At 44.4% G+C, this 23,966-nt stretch overlaps 1 protein-coding gene across 3 annotated transcripts in view; it reads right to left on the bottom strand.

The window, feature by feature from the left end:
- Positions 1-23,966, bottom strand: part of LOC147025843 (importin-7-like) — a 183,479-nt gene that overhangs the window by 56,748 nt on the left and 102,765 nt on the right. For all 3 annotated transcript variants that reach the window (XM_085880721.1, XM_085880720.1, XM_085880719.1), the window contains 7 exons: positions 18,318-18,399; positions 17,818-17,971; positions 17,466-17,624; positions 12,274-12,430; positions 11,939-12,028; positions 11,685-11,779; positions 9,732-9,816 (listed from right to left, as the gene is read on the bottom strand). In XM_085880721.1, coding sequence (XP_085736847.1) covers positions 9,732-9,816; positions 11,685-11,779; positions 11,939-12,028; positions 12,274-12,430; positions 17,466-17,624; positions 17,818-17,971; positions 18,318-18,390 — 813 coding nt within the window. In that variant the 5' untranslated portion in view covers positions 18,391-18,399. The remainder of the gene's footprint in view (positions 1-9,731; positions 9,817-11,684; positions 11,780-11,938; positions 12,029-12,273; positions 12,431-17,465; positions 17,625-17,817; positions 17,972-18,317; positions 18,400-23,966) is intronic.

Genomic DNA, 23,966 nt, shown 5'->3' with positions numbered 1-23,966 from the left:
AGACGGAGGGGGAGAGAGCGAGACGGAGGGGAGAGAGCGAGACGGAGGGGGAGAGAGCGAGACGGAGGGGGAGAGAGCGAGACGGAGGGGGAGAGAGCGAGACGGAGGGGGAGAGAGCGAGACGGAGGGGAGAGAGCGAGACGGAGGGGGAGAGAGCGAGACGGAGGGAGAGAGAGCGAGACGGAGGGGGAGAGAGCGAGACGGAGGGGAGAGAGAGACACGGAGGGGAGAGAGAGAGACACGGAGGGGAGAGAGAGAGACACGGAGGGGGAGAGAGAGACACGGAGGGGGAGAGAGAGACACGGAGGGGGAGAGAGAGACACGGAGGGGGAGAGAGAGACACGGAGGGAGAGAGAGAGACACGGAGGGAGAGAGAGACACGGAGGGAGAGAGAGAGACACGGAGGGAGAGAGAGAGACACGGAGGGAGAGAGAGACACGGAGGAGAGAGAGAGACACGGAGGGAGAGAGAGAGACACGGAGGGAGAGAGAGAGACACGGAGGGAGAGAGAGAGACACGGAGGGAGAGAGAGAGACACGGAGGGAGAGAGAGAGACACGGAGGGAGAGAGAGAGACACGGAGGGAGAGAGAGAGACACGGAGGGAGAGAGAGAGGGACGGAGGGAGAGAGAGAGACACGGAGGGAGAGAGAGAGACACGGAGGGAGAGAGAGAGACACGGAGGGAGAGAGAGAGACACGGAGGGAGAGAGAGAGACACGGAGGGAGAGAGAGAGACACGGAGGGAGAGAGAGAGACACGGAGGGAGAGAGAGAGACACGGAGGGAGAGAGAGAGACACGGAGGGAGAGAGAGAGACACGGAGGGAGAGAGAGAGACACGGAGGGAGAGAGAGAGACACGGAGGGAGAGAGAGAGACACGGAGGGAGAGAGAGAGACACGGAGGGAGAGAGAGAGACACGGAGGGAGAGAGAGAGACACGGAGGGAGAGAGAGAGACACGGAGGGAGAGAGAGAGACACGGAGGGAGAGAGAGAGACACGGAGGGAGAGAGAGACACGGAGGGAGAGAGAGACACGGAGGGAGAGAGAGACACGGAGGGAGAGACAGAGTCGGAAACAGGAACTAACAAAGCAGATGGTTGGGCCAAGGGTGGGGATTAATATGGGGAAAGGTTTGTTGGTAATAACGACAGGAGATGACTGAGATGGTGCACCACCTGCTTGAATCCTTCCTTGGAGGAAAGAGAGGAATAGAACTCAGTTAGATAGTTCCATAGACAGGAAGAACGAATGACAAGAATTGAGGTGTGCAGTCAGCTTGGATTTTAGATGCTTAATAAGGAGGGGGTTTGAGGAAAAATGCATGCATCCTGGAGTTGCTGGGGAGGATTGGAGGGTTGAGGGAGCAGGTACAGCAAAAGGGAGAGGGAATGCAGAGATGCCAACTTTTGGAAATCAGAATTAGGGAGGATTTGCAACCGACACCAAATAATGTGCGTGAAGCGCACATCTCGAGCGCGGAGCGCTCGACCCTTGCGGCGGGGTCCAGGGCCCGCCTTAGGGCCCTGGAAGCTCTGGGGTTCTAGACGCTCTCTAGTGCCCTCTGAGCCCTATTTTGGAGCATTTAACATGTTAAGAATTCCCACTTTTTGAACAAAAAAAGGGGAAAATTGTGCACTTTTTAATGTTACATGTATGTTAATATTAGTAAGTTAGGGGACAATCAAAGATTAACAAAAAGCACAAAAGAAGCAATATTTTTCTTACCTTACTGGCTGGTACTACTGCTGCTTGCTTTTTCCATGGCAGCTTTGCTGAGTGACAGCTGTGTGGCTCTTTTAGCCCTTCTGATTATGTCTTTGCTGTATTCTCTCTGGTAGCAAGGGGTGCTATGAGCTAGTTTCTTCAATTAAGAGAGCTTCCAGGGTTTTTGACACTCAAATTGGGACGAAATTCAGTATGATTCTTCCGTACAAGACTGAGTGCCCGCTCACATGATGCGTTCGAATGAGGAATGACCAAGATTCCCTTCATCACTTTGCTCAAATTAGGATACTTCTTGGCACCAGTGCAGGGATCTGTGAGCTGTGAAATCCGATGCCACTGCTCATCCACTCTCACTGTCTCAGTTGCAATTGTAGCTATGGAGGCGTCTGCCTGGTAGTGAGCGAATTCACTCTCAAGACTGTCTATGTCACTATCACCGCCACTGAACAGACAGGGGAATTTCTTGATGAAAAACTCCACACAGTCAAACCCCACTTCTTGGTGTAGCTTAACATCCAGCACCTGAGCATACTTGGCTAATTCATCATCTAGCGGCCAGGTTTTGAATATGTAATTGCAGGCTTTCACATAATATGAGCGAACTGCACTGAAGAAACCTTGGATGTCTGACTCACTCAGAGTGAAGGTGGATTTCTTGAGACTCCTTTGTTCCCTTATATACAGTTTGGCATCGTTCCCAATCATGAGGTCCTCATCATTCTTCTGATGATTTCTGTCAGAGAAGGGTACATTTACCAGAGCAACCGATGACACCGATGGTTTCAAAAACCGTACGAAGATATCTTTCAGAAGACCATTCAATTCTCCGTGCAGGAGATGAATACAGGGTTCGTCTCTTTGGAGCAGAAGATTCCCCTTCTCAAAAAGCTTGTTCGCATATCGAAGGAAGAAACAATAGAGTTTTGTTTGCGGAGACAAGAACATCCTGTTGACACGTTTTTCTCTAGATTCCTGCACAGTGTTTGAGGAAGATGCGCTTTTAGTTGTAGAACTCGTAGTACACTTAGCCGCAGGGCGATCACACTTGCGTTTACTGCCAGCAGAAGAGGTCAGACTCGTAGTACCAGATCCAATTTTACGTTTGAGGAGAGAGCTTGAGGTAGGTGCAGCCAAGGAAGAAGACCTCTGATTCGAAGGTTTTGCTGAGCTTCTATCAAGTGATTTGGCAAAAGCAGAACTTAACTTGGGTCCTTCTTTGCCTGTAGATGGGACTATCACAGTCTTTCTCAATCTGCTTGCAAAACTTGAAGGGATCTGCTTTGTAGATGAACGTGATGAAGGGCCGGTGATGCTACCTGCTCTCAGCATTGGTTTTGGTGCTGTCCCTGCTGTCTTCTTCGCAGCAGATACTGCAGTGGTAGTGGTGAATGCTGCTCCACTAGTGCTTGATCCTGCAGTGCCAGTACTGGCAGTAGATACAGTGCCGTCCTTCTTGCTCGTTGTTAGAGTCTTGGCTACAGTTGGTTGCATTTTTCTTCGTACTTCTTCTTTGAAGAAGAGGCGAAGTGGCTCCCACTGTTCAATCAGCCTGTCTAGGCACTGACCAAGGGACAGCCACCTTGTTGCGACATGCTTCAGAATCTTGTGTGTCGGGGCATCACAGAGTTCTTGCAGTGCTTTCACTCCTTTGACGCGTTTACTACTTTTGTCCAAGTAGTAGTAAATATCGATGAGAAAGTCATCTAATTCAATGGGTAAGGCCTGAGCCGCCTTCTTGGCCGTATTGTGCATCATATGGCAAGGGCATCCCATGATGTAGCACTCTGGATTTTGTTTGTGGATATAAGCAGCGACTCCTTTGTGCTTTCCCACCATGACAGAGGCATTATCAGCACAAAAGGAAACACAATTTCCCCACGGAATTTTCCTGTCACTGAACTCATGATCAAGCAGTTTGAAAATGTTTTCTCCAGTGGAATCTTGTTTGCACGCAGGCAAACTTAGCAAACCTTGCTTCACAATCCCAGCACTGTTGTCATAGTACGAAATCAGGACAGGATATAGCTGGGCCTCACCACTGTCATTGCTACCGTCTGTAGCTAGGCTAAATGGAGCTAGTCTAGCAATATCGGCAATAGATGAAGCAGTAACATTTGACAACTCACCAATTACACTGGTCAACAACAAATTTGTTGTCTGCATTTTTTAAGCTGATTTAGGACGAATCTGATGCGCTGAATCCAAAACTCACATTAGTTTTGTTCAATCAGGTCAAGTTTTTGAGATATGGCCACATGTCGTTTTTTTACATATTTGTTCACATGTACGCATGTGTGGAGCATTTTAGAAGAAGTTGGTGGGGGTAAAATGTCATGTCAAATAATTGTTTTGATTGGAAATAATTATTTTAATGACAAGAAGTATTCAGGTACGATAGTTCTAGGTGATTATGTCGAAAAGGGATCAGTTTGAAGTCATAAAACCTCAAAATCTTCCAAAAATTGGTGAGGCAAAGCATAAAGTTCGTGGATCAAAACTAAAGTTAATGGGGCAGATTTTGTAATAATGTGATACAAAAAAAGTTGTATTTCTTGAAATAACGAACTCTGAAGAATGTACAATACCTACATGCGCCAATTTATGACATGCGCTTCTGCTCAAGCTTGGAGTGCCACAGTACGAACCCAAAGATTGGAGACTGTTCATTGACAGCAGCAAGCGATCACTGAAATGTGTTCTGCTACACAACGGCAACCAGTTTGCCTCTGTACCCATTGCTCACTCGACTACACTGAAGGAGAAGTATGAAGCGGTGAAGTACGTGCTGGAGAAAATTGGTTATGATCAGCATAAGTGGTTTATTTGTGTTGACCTGAAGATGGTGAACTTTTTGTTGGGACAACAGTCTGGCTTCACCAAGTACCCATGTTTTCTGTGCATGTGGGATAGTAGGGACCGTGCTCAGCATTACACGAAGAAGGACTGGCCTGTGCGGGAGGAATTGGTGCCATGCAAAGAAAGAAACGTCATCAACGACCCTCTGGTGGACAGAGACAGAATACTCTTCCCACCGCTGCACATCAAGCTCGGCTTAATCAAGCAGTTCACCAAGGCTCTGGACAAAGATGGTGACTGCTTCACTTACTTGTGCCAGGCTTTTCCAGGATTGACCATGGAGAAGTTGAAAGCTGGCATCTTTGATGGTTCTCAGATCCATCAGCTCATCAGAGATCCAGAGTTCAAAAACTCAATGAACGAAGTGGAACTGGAAGCGTGGAATACATTTGTTTTGGTAGTGAAGAACTTTCTTGGCAACAATAAGGCCAGAAACTACGCAGAACTTGTCAACAACATGCTGACTGCTTTCAGAAACCTGGACTGCAACATGAGCATCAAGATGCACTACCTATTTTCACATATGAACCGGTTTCCTGAGAACCTGGGTTCAATGAGTGACGAGCAGGGGGAGAGATTCCATCAGGACATGAAGGAGATGGAGACCAGGTATCAGGGTCGCTGGGACGCAGTCATGATGGCTGACTACTGTTGGAATCTGAAGAGAGACCTCCCTGCCGCTGAACATTCCAGGAGTTCGAAGAAACGGAAGTTCAAGCCCTGAAGTTTGAACAGTGGTGACGCAACATGCAATTTACTTGTACTTACCTTTATCAATGCCCACCATTCAGATGACAGTAATCGATGTTTCTATCATGTAATCAATAAATGTTGTTGGAAAAACTTTTTTTTTTCTTAAAAACATGTTTAGGATGATATGTGTTGACAAAAATCAGCTGATAATGCCACAAAAATGTAATTGATTTTGTCACAAGATCTGATTTTTTTCAAATCAACTTAGCACAAAAACCTGACCTGATGGAGAGAAACGGATGCCATTTCCTGATTCAGCAGTGCCAGAATACCCTAATTCACTTGTAGAAATCTAGACAACATTCAGAAAGTAAAAAATTGTTGACCAGTGTTCTTTTTTTCTTCTTTGTTCTTGTTCTTTTTTTTTTTTTGTTCTTTTTTTTTTTCTTTTTTTTTCTTGTTTTTTTTTTTTTTTTTTTTTTTTTTGTTCTTGCACATCTTGCACATCTTGCAAGTTTTTGTTCTTGCACATCCATACTTTGAAGCAACTTTTGAATCTGGAAACATCTTTTGAAATAGAGGTCCAGCATGATCTGAGACTGATATGGGCAAGTTATGTTCCACAATAAATCCACTAAAGAGAAGTTCCGCTCGGGTAACATCCTCTTCCTCGCTTGTCCCTTGTTTGGTGAAATAATTCAGAAGTGTACCGGTACTCGTGCTCGAAGATCTCTCCTTTGCAATGTCTGTGTGCCGTTTGCTTCCAAGTGCTTCCGAATATCATCGCGACCTCCGTGCTCAACTGAAATATCAACGCTGCATACTGTACAATACGCATGATGAATTCCTCTTTCAGACTTTCGAATACACGGGTATTGGAGACTGTATTCGGTCTTGTACTTCTGAGACCATTTCTTGGTCTTCGTAGCTTCTTTTCTGCCATTTCGTAATCAACATCGAGGGCTTGAAGCATCGGTAACTTCGAAGTCGATGTTCCACAGCTGCAGCGCGACTCGTAGAACTCTAGCGGCTGTTAAACACCGCACGGTGGTCGCGACCGGTGGGCTGGTACGGGGCCCAGCTGCATGCAGTGAGCGTATCGCATGCATATACACTGTGCATACATACCGCATGCACTGTATTGCACACAAACCGCATGCACTAAATCTCAGTGCATGATCGCCTAAGCGAGATCCAGACCCAATGTTTCGCTGCTCCTCATTTGAATTTGCATTTTTTTACGTACAATTTGGTAGCAGCGAACGTTATGGAGTTACCACATGCTATACGTAGCAGACGATGCTTTTCATTCAATTCTCATACTAGTACATTCTGATTAGTGAACAGTGCAAAAATATCAAAATTTCGGGAGGATAAGGATAGTGATCGTAAGGGCGGGAGTTTGGGTGAATTTTCGGAAGCCTCCCGATGAAATCGGGAGGGTTGGCATTGCTGGGAATGGTAAAAGCAGGGGCCCCAACTTGTCTGCGATGCGAGAAGTAGAGGAATACAGAAATGACAGACTGGACCACTTGACCTCCAAAGACGATATAATCATGCAACCTTCACAACTACATAACCAGTCATTTAACTACTTATTCAAATAGTTGTTAAAAAACAAAATTTCACCAAATAAAAAGTTTACATCATCTCCTGGGAAAGCCACATTTCCAAGCTGGCCTCCAAAGCCAGTCGCCAATTGGGAATCCTCCGTCATGCAAAGTCCTTCCTCAGCCCACCTGAGCTCCTGACCATATACAAAGCTTTCATCCACAGCCTGATGGAGTACTGCTCTCCTCTCTGGGCTGGTGCTACTGCCTCTCATCTTTCTCAACTTAATGCTGTGGAAACTAAGGCATTTAGGATCATTGGTATCTTCTGTAATGAGGCTGTGTCTTTGGAGTCCCTCACTCTCTCACCACAGAGAGGTCCTTCTGTCTTCTTCAGTCTCCTCTCCACCCCCCCCCGCCCTGTCTGCAATATGTCTCCCCCATATTTGCGCAGGGCGCTCAAGGTCTGCCAGCAACCCACATCTGATAAAACTACCAAAATCAAGAATCACTGCTAACCTTCACTCTTTCATTCCTCTTTTTCCCCACCTTTGGAACAAACTCCCCCACTCTCTTCAATCCCACTCTTCCCTCCAAGTCTTTCAAACAGCTGTTCACTACCACCTATCTTCCCCCATCCAAAACCATGATCTTTTCTACCCCTGCTAATCCACCACAAACCCACCTCTTTCGAATTCCCTGCTTTCCTTCCTGAAAGCCCCTGTTGTGTCCATCTTGTTTACCTTGTGTGCCCCACCCATTCCTCTCCCTTCTACAGATCTCATGTCTCTGTCCTCACTGTTTTGTCCTACCATCTCCCGCCCCTCTTGTCTCCTGCTTCCTTTGTTGTACGTTCTGTGTGTTAGCTCTTCTTTGAGCCCCAACATTGTATACAAAGAATCAAATTTTAAAAAGGGTTATTGAGTAGATAATCTTCTTCTTCTTCTTCTTCTTCTTCTTCTTCTTGTATAACGGCCACATTTATTGTCACATTCTTTTGGGGTTAACTGGGAGAAGCTTGTCCAAGTCCTCTCTGGGACTTGTCCGTAGCCTGATGGAGTACTGCTCTCCCCTCTGGGCTGGTGCTCCTGCCTCCCATCTTTCTCGGCTTCACGCTGTCGAAACCAGGGCATTTAAAATCATCGGCATCTCCCGCAATGAAGCTGAGTCTTTGGGCCTCTCACTCAATCACCGCAGGTTGGTCGGTGGTCTTTCTGTCTTCTACCGACTCCTCTCCAGCCTTGCCCCCCCTGCTCTCTCTGCGATTTGTCCCCACCACATTTCCACAGGGCGCTCAAGGTCCGCCAACAACCCCCTTCTGGTAAAACTACCAAAATCACGAATCACTGCTCATCTTCACTCTTTCATTCCTCTTTTTTCCCGCCTTTGGAATAAACTTCCTCACTCTATTCTTTCCCATTCTTCCCTCCAGGCTTTCAAAACAGCTGTTCACCACCACCTCTTATCTTCCCCCATCCAAATCCTCAATCTTTTCTACCCCCGATAATCCACCCAAGCCCACTTCCTTCATTTCTCCTGCTTTCCTTCCTGAAAGTCCCTGAAATGTCCATCTTCTCTTCGCCATGTTCCCCGTCCCATCCCCATCCCTCTCCCTTCCACAGTTCACCTAATGTGTCTGTTCCCCACTGTTTTGTCCCTTCCACTCCCGCCCCTCTTGTCTCATGCCTCCTTGCTGTGAGTTGTGCGTTAGCTCTCATACGAGCCTCGACCAAGGTATACAAAAAAAAAAAAAAAGTCTTTCAAAACAGGCTGGCCAGGCCTGGCGTTCGACTAAGGTTAGAGCAGCAATTGGTAATTTATTCAGGGTGCCAGCGATAGCTCGCCTACTCTTCAAAAAGGACACTGTGGGATATTTAAGGTCCACTAACTAATTTCAGCACTATCAAATCGATAATATAGTTGTTGAAATACACAACTTAACCCCTTTCCAAACGGGTGGAAGCTTCACTGTTCCATTCCTCTTTCTTCTTCAACCGACTTAACACAACTTGAACAACTTCACACAACGTAACAGCTTCATTTAACACAAGCAAAACTTGAATGAAAAGTTAATTCCATGAAAAGACTTGGATTGACAGAGGATCCCCAGTCTGCAGCTAGCTTTGTCATATATTCAGTCAAGGAGGTCTTGGATGATGATGAGGTGTTGAAGTTCATGAGACTGAACCTCTTCCTCTCACTGATGTAAATTAATCAGTGGGATTGTTTGACAATCCTTCAGGAGTGACAGAGTGAGACATATATGACAGGATGAAGAACATGCATTTATCAGACCAGCAGAGAGTGACACAGCTACTGTCTGCCTGTCCATTGGTGCGACGATTGGCCTGTACGACACAATTTGACATCGGCTACAAAAAGGAAGATGAGATTTCCAGAGCACTGGAGATGTGGTTTAGGTAGATTAGGAACAAGAATGTGCCCGAGACACGGCTATGGGGCACTCCAGGACAACAGCAGACACCGCCTTTATTAGGCAGTAAAATCATGAGGCCCTACCTATATTAAACGCATTAGGCACTAGCAAGACACTGCTTATACTTCGAAAATGATCATCCAAGGACATGAAGAGACAGTGGTGAACTCAACACAGTATGTGGGATTTGAACCTGGGATCCGAGCATCATGAGATAAGTGTTCAGAAGGGTACAACAAAAAGAGCATTTGCCAACCTTCACCAAGTGTGAGCTCGCACCTGGATGTGACAAACCAAATCTCTTAAACTAAATCGCTGCAGGTTATACCATTCTGACAATTTTTACAACAAAAAAAAAGTATATATTCTTTTTTTAGAAACCACAGAAATGTAGTACCCCCCCCCCACTCCCCACCCTCTTCCCCCAAAAGAAAGTACTCTACATTGTAACACAAGGTTCTCAAGTGTACCTGTATGATGCCGACAACATAAGCTTTGAGGAAAAACTCTGCGAATTCGCTGTATTCCTTTGAAATTTTGCCCGGACTTCCATACCTACGAGAAAAAAACATTGGAAAGAATGAACACAGGGATCTCCATTATTTGTAAATCGTTGGTACATCGGTAACGGAGTAGGTGTACATGTTCACGATCCAGTTACTTTGATTATATTTTCATACGGGCAAAACGTTTATTTCAGTCACTCACGTTTAGCCATACGTTTGACATCGCCAAGCAAATATATTTAGTCTGAGCATGTACAAATTACGTGTCCAATCCAATTGTCATGATTTCACAAAAGGCTGACATGTGTGGACAAAAGGACCATTGTTTACCAGGTATTTTTAGCTACTGGATGATAAATCATATAAAAGCAAATGATTAAAATAGCAGAAACATAAATCTGTTATGGATACGAGTTTAATCGACTTGTTAGAACTAAAACACCTGGCAGGAGCTGTTAAGCAGACTGGGTCGTTCGGGGGGTGCACAGTGGAGGAGGTGGGGCAAATATATTTTGTGCTGTGGTCAATAATCCCCAGTCTGCAGCAGGGGTCAGTAAACCACTTGCACTGCGGCTCGGGTGAAAACCTTAAGTAGTCTTCCCCCCAAATCTCCCCGATTTTCTTTTTTTCTGCCCATGACCTGACCCTGAGTACTACCAACACGCGTTTCAAACCCTGGCCGAGTCGTAACCAAAGACGATAAAAATGGTATGTGCTGCTTCCTTGCTTGATGCTCAGAATATTTAAAGTAAAGGACAGAACATGGACAAACAACACTGGGAAGACAATAGCAAACTACCCAGTGTAACGCTTGCCAAGAAACTACTTTGGCAGCATCCACGCTCCGTGAAGAGCATGGTCCATCAAATCAATCATGAACGGCAATTAAATGAAGACAGAACTTCAGGTAAATTTTCACCATCTGCATCCTGATTTCCTCTTGTTATTTTGAAAATTCTTCATTCAAAGAAAAGGCTCCTGTTAAACTTGATGCAGCTCACCTCATTTTACCGCTATGGCATCGGTAAAACACCAGACGCAGCACTTGCTTTGAACAGAAGTTATGCACGAACTCAGCGTGTGCCATTGTTACATTGTCAGCCGACCAACTGGCTACAATTATCCAATCTGTGAAAGCTTTTAACGTGCTGGCTTGCAAGTGTCACCTGATGTACAGGAAAGCCGGAAAACTGTTTCTCAGCGGCAGGATTCCAATGACTGGCTTGATAGAATGAACGAAACGCTTCATGAGTGGAGATAAATGCTTCAATGGAAAGACAGCACAAACCTACTTAACAGTTTGTCAAGTCATATTCCTCCAAATAAAACGTAAAAATGGGATTAAAAAAACAAAAAAAATCAGCAAAGGCAGTCAATGCATGTGCTGCTAAGCTGGCATATGTAAACTGCCGGCTTTTATGGAGAACACTTCTTCTTTCGTATGAAGTACAAGGCTGCAGGGATCATCATTGGTTAAGGACGTGGCTGTGCCACTGAGCCACAGCAGTGTCCTCTGCTGATTAGAGCATAAATTTGGAATTTAGCCAGAGTGCTCGTGACAGCTCGCCTCCTCTTCACGAAGAACACCATGGGATCTTTAACATCCACCAACTAGTGTGCACCTCTAAGTGGAGGCCATCCTGCCAGCCGATGGAAAACACTGGCCCAAACAAATAGAAGATGAGAAAATCACGATGGCAAAGTGGAATAAAAGATTCCTGATTCCCAATCTCAAACAATCCTTACTCATACATTTGACTTTCACAGGATATGGTACACAAACAAGCCTTTCATTTAAAGTAAGTGGAAACCCCCCTTTTCCATTCTTCAGCTAATCCAGCATTGCCATCTCCCCCCCACCCCCCAACCCTGCATCCCCACCCCCTCTCTCCCCCTCCCCCCCAAATCCTGACATACCTCTCAAAGAGACGTGCAAGGATGTGGAGAGCCCACTTCTTGCATTTCCACCAGACCAGCTCCTGTCGGGACTCCTCATCTACCTGATAGGTGTGCTGAAACAATGAGAGATGTGCCGTCAGCCTGTTGATCCAACCATAAACCAGATTATTTTATGATTGGAAATCAAACAAAATGAACTCATTAATGATCGTCAGTTTGTTATGACAACATTAGAGGGTGAAACTCTACCTGGTGAACAATCAGTAACAGACCTGGGGAACATCCCTGTCGACCACAGCACTAAAAATCTCCATCCATTGCGTTAGTGTCTGCTCGTTTACAAGTCCCAGAGGCAATGTGTACTGTGGGGTGGTAACAGCATCCATGCTTCAAATAATAACAGTGCTCTACAGGAAAGACTGAATGTACATTGACATTTAATCTCATTCTGGTCATTGGTCCCTCATAGAATATGTATTTGATGGAATCCCTCCCTTATCCACAATGTAGCTCAGTGGTGTTACAAATAAACTAGTTGAGGCACAAAACTGAGGGGATTTACCTCCTCCTCAACTGATATACACAGATTAGCAAAAGCATCTTCAACCTGAACCAAAGCGAAGAAGATCTTGAGGATCTGTTTCTGAATGAGTGCAGACTGCTCAGAAGGGTCTGGCATCAGCTGAAGACAGCGCTGCTGTAGTATGGGCATGAAGTGCTGCATTGCAGCAAGCAGGGGTGCACGCTGCTCAAGCTTCTTGTACCTAGCAGGGTAGTATGGGAGAATACAGCAAAGATGCACTTAACAAATTAAATTAATTCATAAGAACGGAAGAAAAAGTCTGATCAATAGACTCGTACTAGCTATCTATCACTTCCACCAATGCAAACTCCAGACAGCAATTGTATTTCTTACAAGGGAATTTCCTCGCACATTTTTGCTACTCCGAGAACCTAAAACATAAAAGAAATTGAATTGTGGAAGAAATAAGTGTGATGAGGGGAGAAGTCAAATGTAAAAATTTTTTTCACAGTTCGATCTTTCACATTATCCTTCTGTGAGTGAACTTGAGTAAAAGAGCTCTTTTCTCCTCTGGGATGGTGGATCACAGATAAAATTGATTTGAATTATCATAGATGGGACAAAAGGGGGGGGGGGGGGTATGTAGAAGTAAAATAACTAATCCCATCTTGTGAAATGTGAACATGGACATATAAGGTGATAGAAAGTCATGTGATCCACATTGCTATCGCAAAGCATTGGTGTTTCTGCATTAATCATGATGAAACACATTTTTTTAATATTGGGATAAGTGCTCTTTGTCCACAAATTACGTACTCATTTCTCTTTATATGCTTTCAAATGCTTCTAAACAATATGGAGGTATGAAATCTGTTGTAAAGCATTGGCTAAAGTCACTTTGTCACCATATAATGAATGGTTCACCAGAAAACATCAGGGGTAAAGGCACTGATTGAATTGAGATAAAGATTTTAAATGCCTGAAGCATAAAACATGCTCATTAGGTCTTTGACAATGAGAAAGTCAGAACTCATTACGATTTCAGAATGGACTGCCTGCAGTTTGTGAGTTACAATGTTTGCTTGACAAATCACGAATGAGTGGGATAGAATCTTTGTTCAAATATACTGTGGTCTTGTTAGTTCCATATAATATTTATTTCCATATAACTGCAACAAGTTCCATATAACTGCAACATAATATTTATTTTTAAAAACTTAGGATCATTGATGAATATATTATTTACCTTTACAAGTGTTGAGAAAGTGAGTCTGCTTTCTAAGTGAGTGAGTTTCTCAGTGAGTCTACTGAATCCACTAGTAAATGCTCCACACCACTGTATCACTCAAAGAGAATATTTCAAACAAAATGACTTTCAAACCATATGGCAAGAACAATAATGAATGTATAATCCCCATCCTGGCCCAAGCACATGTGGGCCTGGTGAAGGATCTGATCTAAAAGTGCAATATTAGTCCATGGTTAAATGAAATGTGTACCCCTCTGTGATGTTTTCTGCTCTGATACTTTAAAATATACTTGATAATGAATCATTGCATACTGATGGTTGTTTTATTATGAATAGATATCGTGTGTTAGTCAACTGTGTAGCAATATAATATTTTCTTTATTTCACTTGGTGAGAAGTTAAATGAAATAAAGCTGCTTTGGTGGGCACCAGTGAGGCACAGGAATGCTTACTTCTAATAACAAATTTGCTGTAAATACAGGGCATTGTTATGTTGAAATGAAATATATAATAATCATGAAGGGGGAGGATAGCGAAGCAATGCAAATATCTTATACGGCTTGAAAGTGCTCGAGGACATACAGTAGGAATTTGCATTTGAAACAAAGTCATGACCACATCCTTGAAAACGTTCTGCTTGTCTCATCAGAATGTGATTGGTCAAATTTGCTGACATGCGAGTGGATCACCCTCCCCATTTCTGTTCCCTATATAAGAAACTCTGTTTGGAACATCAAGCCAGAAAGCAATCACATTACATTGATTGACTTTCTCCATGATTATGTATTAAATAAATGATTCAACCAGTATTGTGACGAGTTACAAGAGTAAGGTTTCGAGTTTTCCACCACAACTGCCTTCGTGCTTTCACGGACAATAACTAGAGTGAAGTCAATAGCGTGCCATCGCAAATACCCATACTTCCCACCTAAAGCAATGTTGAAATACGATAAAACGTTTCACCAGGTATGACCCAATATCATATTTTGAGTGAAAAAATCCTCCCCCCCCCACCCCACCCCCAACACCATTTTGAACTCTGTAATCCCAAGTCCCCACCCACTGTGGCATGAAACAAGGGTCAAATCAAAAAAAAATCATTACATATTTCATGCGTCTCCCAATGTTGACTGCATACACAAAGTTTCATTTGAAAAGGTTTTACAATGTGCCCACAATTACATTTTTCGGAATTTGACCTTTTGATCCCACCCCAGGGAACAGGTCCAAAGATGACACCACTCTCACACCTTCTTGCCATATAGTGATCATAACTGCCAAGTTTGGTGAATTTCTGCCCAATTGCTTACGAGGAGATAGCGTGACGGACAGACGGATGGACAGACAAACAGTTGCCGATTACAACATCCCCCCTTTTTTTCAAAAAGCTTCAGGATAATTAGGACACCCTTCAGAGCCAGACTTCTGCTTCAATCGCATGCAGCACAAGGCGGCGGGGCAGCATCATTGGCTGAGGGTGCGGCTGTCCTGCTGGTGCAATGCCTTCTGCTGGTTAGGGCAGTAAAATATTATGCAATATTGTTGCGAATCTGGAAGCCTTGTGCACACAAGCATACAGGTCCTATAGAACAGTTATATCAGTAAGTATGAGTTTTTAGTTAGGGCTCCCTACCTGTGTCTCATGGGTAATTAAATGTTCATGCGCTGCGATGTTACTTTGATAGTCAGGGTTTTCTTTTATTTTTAAATCCTCAAAACTACAACTATGGCTACTAAATCAACCACAACAACGATAACCCTCTGCTCCCAGCATGCTCCGCGCGCTTGCTGGAATGCGGGCGTGCTCGGAATTCATTCAGGGATGGAATTCCATTCCCAAATATGGGCATGAACAGATTCGCTTGGCTGCACGCCAAGTAAGGGAGTGCGTCGTGTCCCACCCATTGATGGGCGGACTGAATTCCATTCCCAAATATGGTCATGAATCGGTTCGCTTGGACCACGCCCGAGAGCGAGCCACGCCTGAGCGAACCGCGCCCGGGAGCGGGTCACGAGGAGCGAACGGCACCAGAGAGCGAAAGAGCGAGAGAGCGAAAGAATCAAAAGAGCGAAAGAGCGAGGGAATCTGCCAGAGCGTCAGAATCTGGTCGAGCGTGAGGATCTGCTGGAGCTCGGAGGGGAAGACGCATCTCTCGAGGCTGGGCAAAAGGCATCTCGTCGCTGGCGTGCTCTGGTTCTCGGCTCGTCTTGTGGCTGGCGTGGTCTGCGTCTTGCTGCCCTGGTTCCTTCGTGGCCGACTGGTGCTCCGGGAAGACGCAGACGTCGAGCCGCGTGGTGCGGCCAGGTAGCCTGCTATTTTCTCGTCCCTCAGCTCGTCTTCTCTCCGAGCCAAAGGAATAATAAAGACCACTTTGGGTCCGTTTCTTTTGGGTGTGCGTCGGTGTGTGGGCCCGTGTGTAAGTAGGAATTGTATAAGTGCTCTTTGCTGTACATACTTGCATCTCAGTGGTCATGATAACTCTGCTTCTTGCGTGCTTCCCTCTCCCCCCCCCCATCATTATACATAAACCCATGTGTTAAATGCATCAGTTCGTTGCTGTGTTTCCTCCATTGGCTTAGTGTGACACGTGTTGGTGAATTATAAAGGCTGTTGCCACGGTAAATGTACGATTGGACCGACGGAACTTCGGCAACTGTCCGCTCGGGTTGCGCACGGGTCGGGCACGCTAACAGCTCGACTCGTACGAGGGCCGTCGAGGGTGTGAATACTCGGTAACTCACCACGTGGATTTCTAGGTATTTTGAAGATTGGCAAATAACCCTGTACCACGTGGTGTAATTATTGACGATTCACGGTCCGGCAAGGGACCCGTACTTGTCGGAGTTTTCCAAAAGGTACAATCTAGATTCCGGGTGTTCGGTGGAGTTGACTCTGCAGCTCCATCTCGCGGTCGTGCTCGTCGCCGATACCCGGCCCGCAACAATATCACGTGGCATGATGGTGTAATGGTGTCAATTTATTCATGGTGTCAGTGACATCTCCTACTCTTCACAAAGGACACTGTGGGATCTTTAACGTCCACCGAGCTGTTAGACGAGATCCCTGTTTAACGTCCATCCGAGGGACGGCACACACATTGACAAATCACCCTGCCTGTGAAACACCGGGATGACAGTTTACATATGGGTCAGGATTCAGACCCAGGCTAGACAACATGGAGGCACGTGTGCATACCTCTAGGCCATCATGTCAGTCCAAAGCTAGACTACGAAACAGAAAGCCACAACCCCCCTATTTTGTCTCTCAAAAACAGCATGGCACATTGGAGGGCCATTCGAAGATAAAATCAGATATTCAAGTGCCAAATGAACGTCCAACTGCAATTGACTAGTCTGCAGATACAGGCGAAGTTCATGTTAAGATTGGCCATTGGAAAATTTAGGAAACCAGCAATTACATTTACTTCGGCCAACTTGTACAAAAGAATTTGGTTCGCTTAAAATAAGATTGGTACTAGAACAACATGGCAGCATTTTGGAAATTCAATAATGTCATGAAAAGCAAACTGCCCTTGTGCAGTACCTAAAAAGTTAAGTTCACAATCGGTGTGTTCTACCAGCAATGACATATGGCAGTGTACCATGGTGTATTACAAGAGATATGAAGCAAACGTTGTTCACCATGCAGAGAGACATGGAATGATGGCGTCTTGGCATAATCAAAAGGGGCAAAACTAATTAAACAGGCTCAAACATTTTCACACAGACAACAATATCTTTTGCTTAACAGTACGATACCATCGGATAACAAGGTTCATATATAGCTGGTCAAATAAATCAGAAGTGTCAGTGACCTCAACAACTTATTTTTGCCATTTCCAAGTTAAATTTATCCCAGCAGCCCTGCAGAAGACAGATCATGGCCAAATGGCTCACGAGTCAATGGCTCTGAAAACAGGATCCAAGATTAAGGTCGAAATTGGACAATCAAAGATCTCTAACGATTGGTAGCCTCGACCAGTCGGGAAAATGTGTTGGATCACAGCCGACGCAACCAAGTACTCACTCGTACAGCTTGACGAGCTGGTAGAGGCAAAGGAGGGTGCCCAACCAGCAGTTCGTGCTGTTGTCCTGTAGGTACAAGCCGATCTTGTCCACAATGGCAGGCCACCGCGCCGGATAATCACACTTGATGATTTGGCTGATGCACATTGTGAGCTGAACCCTAAGAAAAATTTTGAGAAACACATAATATGGTATACGTCATTGTATGTGGTGGAAGAGGGGGACATTATCAGAGCCAAGGCCAATCCTCTGCAAACGAAGCCCCTCCCACATCATATACAATTATGTTCCCACAGGAATACCAGATCTATACTCTCATTCATGGTTGGGAGATTAGCATAACGAAAACGTACCTTATACGTTCTGGAGCCTCAAGGATAGCTTCAACGATGGCCTCCCTCACCCGTATCTTATCATTTTCATTGATCGCAAAGATGACCGAATTCCCCTTTGAAACATCCTTTTCCTGCCAATTTTGACCAATCATGTTCTTGAGGTAAATGGCACCTGCAGAAGATCACCTCACAAATTAAAAACAACATCAGTAAAACGATTGCCTGGATAATCCTGTAGTCTGAATAAAAGTTAAGTTGTGTGTTAATATGTTAGGATGAGGCACCTAAGGAATTTAACAATTTTATAATGTCTACATCCTTCGTGTAATAACTCATGAAGCCCTACAGCCAGTTGTGGATGAAAAAAAAAAGTCGAACTTCAAACGATGTTTGGGATGAATTCAAAACAAACTTGGCTGAACCAAACAGCCTGAAAGAGCCCATGGCACCTGCACCACCCACTCCAGCTATATTCACATACTCATCTGACCCCAAACTGTAAGACATGTGCTGCTTACCTGCTTGTCTCACTGAAGGATCAACACAGTCAGACCTGACAATTTGAAGCAGCATGGGTGCAAACTCGACCATCTTGGATGTCTAAAAGTGCAATCAAATTTTATGGTTAGCTTGGCAAGTGGTAACTTAATTTGTACAATGATGTGACGAAGATGGTAGACCCCAATCATAACCGACATCAAAGACTTTTTGTTGAACTGGTTTAACAAAAGAGAGCAAACGATTGACTCAACACCAGCAAACATGGCCAAAGTTAGTTTGGAATATTTAGAAAAAGTATAGCACACCGACACAAGGTTGAAGATCCATAGCCTTCAGCTACACGGTCCATATATATCTTCCTTGAGATTATGTCATGCCACCCTATATTACATAAACGAACCATGATCAACACACTTCTGAAAAGGTACATGAGACACACCACCCAGGGTGGTGTGTAAGAGAAGTGGAGGTCTTGAAGGCCAAGGGTTATCTCGACCATTTATGCCGGATAGTCAAAAATGGTCATGGCAGCCCAAAATAATCAGGACTCTGCACAGGCACAACCAAATGGTGTCTGTGCGTTACATTTTGTGCCTGGTATGACACAAAGGATTGGCAAGGTAGAGATCGGTCAGGGTGAGTGTGTATTTTCAACCTGTGTACACCGTTACACAGGCATTCACCAACATCAAGGACAGGTTAGCCAAGAATGACCATGTAGGTGTGGGCTATACGGTTCCATGCGCCTGCCACACTTAATGCGTGGGACAGACTGGAAGAACCTTGGGCCAATGCATCAAAACACGGCACGGTCTTTGAATGCACCCATCCCGAGAGGTCTACCTCACGAAACATAGTTTAAGGGAAAGCAATACGCCCTGATGGGACAATGTCAGCATCTTGGTTACGACCTCGAACCGTGCCAGAAGGTGGAAATTGGAGGCATGGAACACTGGAGATATGTGTTCATCTCTCACACAGTAGACTGTGGGTTTGTCGAAAGCTTTTGGACCCTCATGCAGAAACACATCAGAGATGCACTGATGGGAGGAGGACAGAGACACAATGGGACACGATTGGTCTTTATTATGTCACTGGGAAAAAAAAGAAAATAAAAATTCACAGGCAATGAGGTACAAAATTACAATGTCCCCTTAAATAACTACAATCTTGTCATTGGCTGATTAACCTCCCATTGTAATTGGCTAAGCATCACGAGGTCTCATGTCACAGTTCTGTGATTTGTTGACCAACTTGGCATACTCCCCACTTTGTTTGTATTTGGGGGTGGGGGTGGGGGGAGGGAGAGGTAAATCAGAGAGTTCACACTTGAGAAAGGTTAGCGGAGGCATGGTAGTTTCCTTGTTGCTGGCCAAAAAGTTGAATCACTTCGTACATCGACAGGTCGGCGCACTGATTATGACTTTTGTTGATAAGACTCACAAACGCAAATCGTTAGTACCATAATCGGAGAAAGCAACATGTCCAGCAAACGGCTCACAGAGGCACAAATTATTTTCTTTTACAGAACAGCCTAAACTTCACGATCACTCCCAAGGGAATATCGAATGACGTCACAAGATCATGGATCAAGACGGCAAATACCAAAATATCAATTGACACCATGAATGAGGTGAAGTCATGTGTGGCCGCACTTACTGTGACCTCTTCGCCTCAGCCACAACAAATTGAACCTGGACGTGGCACAGTTAATGCTTAAACAGCAGCAATAACATGTTTTTTTCCTGCAGCTCATGGTTTACTAAAAATCCACAAGCACAAGTGCTTATCCTCTACCTATTTTGTCTTTGACAGTGTGAACTGCAAGCAGGTGTTTGGCACTGCTATTAGCTCTCCCGTATTTGCTGCGGTAGCCGACATAGTGATGTAAGAATTGGAGAAGCATGCCATCCCGATCCTCCCAATACAGCCATGTATCTAGTATCATTAAGCAGATGGCACCAGCGAGGTGGTCAGCATCCAGGAGAATATGTGTGGAATATTCTAGTCCTTCAAATTCACCTGCGAGAAGGAACAGAATGGATCCATGGTGACGAAGAGCTTTAATGGAATTTTAAGTTCAGCAGTGTACAAAAACACACACTTAGCTTGACCGTTACATCAACTTAAGGTCATATCAGCCTATGCTCCACAAACAAGCCGTGATCAACACACTTGCAAAAAAGGGCACGACACAAGGGGAGTGAGATCAGACATCTTGGATGGGACTTGAAGGCTAAAGGTTAGCTTGACCATTTTTGTCGGACAGTCAAAATGGTCTTGGCAGCCCCAAATAATCAGAACTTGCACAAGAACAACCAAAAGGTATTCATGTGTTACCCTTTGTGCCTGGAGTGGCACAAAGGATTGTCAAGGTATTGACATTAGCAAGGGTGAAGGTATATTTCCAACCTGTGTAGACCAAGGACAGTTTAGCCAAGAATGACCATGTAGGTGTGGTCTACAAGGTTCCACGTGGGTATGGTATTGAATACGTGGGAAGAGACATGAAGGACCTTGGGCCAAGACGTAAAAGAACACCGTAAGGCATTTGAATGCACCCAACCGAGGAAGTCTGTCATCGCAAAACGTGGTTTGAGGGTTGGCCTTATGCCTTTATTAGACAATGTCAGCATCTTGGTTGTGACCCTGAACTGTGCCAATGAGTGGATGTCGGAGGCATGGCACACTGCAGAAACGTGTTCATCTCTCACAGAGTCGAGGGCGATTTGGTCGCAGGATTATGGAACACATCAGAAGTGCACATGTGGGAGGAGGACACAGACACAGTAAGACAGGATTGATCTTTATTATGTAATTGGACCATCACACGCAATGAGTTTCATAGCTATAATGTATCGTTCAATAACTACAACGTATTTAGTAATACAATCATGTTGGCTGATTAACATCCCATGACAATTGGTGAAGCATCAAGCTGTCAAATACCAGAGTTCTCTGATTGGTTGACTGATTTAGCCCACCCCGAATGACCTCCCGCCTCCCGAATGTAGGTAATTTGGTCACAGGAAATTTGGTCACAGTATTATTATTATTATTATTATTATTATTATTATTATTATTTATTCACTGCATTTAAAGCCAGTAAGGCCCAAGAGCAGTAATAAACATTTTCATTTCATGGCCGGCAAATCTTGTTGGCATAATGATGTATTGACCAAGTTTACCGACTACTATAATGGAATCGGAATTTAAAAGTTGAGAGAGACAGAATCGATTCCATTATAGTAGTCGGTAAACTTGGTCAATAAGTCATTGTGCCAACAAGATTCGCCGCCATGAAATGAAAATGTTTATTACTGCTCTTGGGCCTTACTGGCTTTAAATGCAGTGAATAATAAATAATAATAATAATAATAATAATAATAATAATAATACCGTGACCAAATTACCTTGTGACCCAATTACCGTGACCGAATTACCGTGACCAAATTACCTTGTGACCGTTTTACCGTGACCAAATTACCTTGTGACCCAATTACCGTGACCGAATTACCGTGACCAAATTACCTTGTGACCGTTTTACCGTGACCAAATTATCCGTAACCAAGTTACCGTGCCCCCGCCTCCCCCCCCCCCCCGGAAGAACACATGGATTCCCCCCCACTAACCTCCTTCCTCACCCAACCCACCAAAACATGAGAAACATGAGAATGATGAGTAAGAGTTGATGAAGTGTGCATTGACTATGAATGGATGTGGTAGAGTATTTTTTTTTCTAAAAAAGGATCGAGGCTCATAGGAGGAGGAGATGATAGAGATTTAAAAGGCAATGGACTTATAGTGGAGCAGTGGGACAACAGTTGGACACAATAAGCAAGGCAATTAACAAACAGAAAGCGAGGATAGGAAAAGAGGTAACAAAGTAACCGGAAAGCAAGAGGGTTGAGCAAGGTAGGATTAATAGGGGTAGAAAAGATTCCCAGTAGGGATGGAAAATGATACGAGATGGTGTTGCACATTCTGCTTGAAGCCCTGCAGGTAAGAGTGAGATTAAGCTGCCTCAAGAAGGCAATTCCACGAACAGGAGCAAAGGAGTGGAGGTGTGCGGTCAGCCTGGATTTTGGGAATTTCACCACTGGAAGAACACATGGATCCTGGGGGTGCTACGGAGGGTCGGGGGCCTGAGAAAGCAGAGCGAGCGAGAACAGAGAGAGGAAAGGCAGATAAAAAAATATTTATTTTGAAAATAAATCTTCTTTAACCCTTTAACTCACACTTCCACATGAACAAAGATAAACAATTTAAAAAGGCAGAAAGAAAACATTGGTGGTTTGTGACTTGGCTCACCAAGCTCCGAAAGAGATTGGGCGAAATGTAAATATTCTTCCATAATGTCAACATGCCGTGGGGATTCCAAGTAGTCTCAATATTATGTACTTCGAGCAAGTCAGACACAAATCCTGAAATACGAGGTGGCTACTCAGGGTCAAGCCACACTATACAAACTCTTACTCATTAACAAGGAATTAGACACAGGAGGAGGCCATTCGGCCCATCATGCCTGCGCTACACCAGCACCAGATTAAATAAATCCGTCCATGGTGTTTGAGAACAAAAATACAATTATTCTCATCATGGATGTTTGGTTCCCAACACCATGCTCTTTCAGAAGTCTCGATATATGGAGGAAACCCCTAAATCATGAGCACTCAGACCATAATGTAACAATAGTTGGAGTGATCAACCATTGAACTAGTCCAAGTACAGGTGGCGTAAAATTGGATACATGTGGAATATTATTACCGCCACCACCGAAGGTGAAGGTGGTTATGTTTTCACCCCTTTCTGTGTTTGTTGGGTGGTTGCTAGACTACCCTTATTCTCAGGTTTTCCAGCTGTCTGTCTGTTTGTTTGTATGTAATGGACAGCTCTGGAGGCCAGAGGAGTCAACCGATTTTGATGAAACTTAACAGGTAGGTTCATACCAGGATCTAGTTGTATGCTTTTGAGCACCGTTGCTTTGGACGCCACCGTTGCCAAGCAACGGGACTTTGACATTTTTGAAAAAAATCCAATTTTTTTTGCTTTTATGGCTTCCGGCTTCCGTGCTTTTATGCGCACTATAATCAACCTCTTTGTCAAAAAATTTCAGCCCGATCCGTCAAAAACTGTATGACTCGTATGCAATTATATCGCGACCACCCGTGTCACCTACCGGCTTGTCTGTCTGTCTGTCTTGTTTGTGTACAGGACATCTCAAAAAGTTGTGGACGGATCCGGATGAAATTTTGTGGACGGGTTGGGTGTGTGACAAGGACGAATTGATTCGATTTGCGTGAAGATCCGAATCCGGATCTGGATACGAGAATTATTTAATTTTAAAAGTGATTCTTGTCGTGTTGTCGTGGATCAGGAATTACGTGGCGGAGGTATGCGCTCTAAGGAATGCCCTTCTTTGTTCAGTTTATACTTTGTTGTATACTTTGTTCAGTTTAAGAGAACACTCTCCGAAAACCCCCTCTCAAGTCTTAGTTATTTAATGGATCCTCCAGCAATTAATTAGCAATTTACAAAAAAAAAAAAAAAAGTTACAATTAATTAATAATTTTTTTTTTTTTAACATTCCTAAAAAGTGAGTTACAAGCACATGGCTCATGTATTGTAATGAAATTTAACAAAGAAAACAAAAACGCTCCAAACTT

This window comes from Eptatretus burgeri, chromosome 5 (genome assembly GCF_056783735.1).
Source record: "Eptatretus burgeri isolate ZD-2024b chromosome 5, Ebu_testis_v1, whole genome shotgun sequence".
NCBI lineage: Eukaryota > Metazoa > Chordata > Myxini > Myxiniformes > Myxinidae > Eptatretus > Eptatretus burgeri.
The sequence above is the reverse complement of the archived record's forward strand: the minus strand, read 5'-3'. Positions and strand labels throughout refer to the sequence as shown.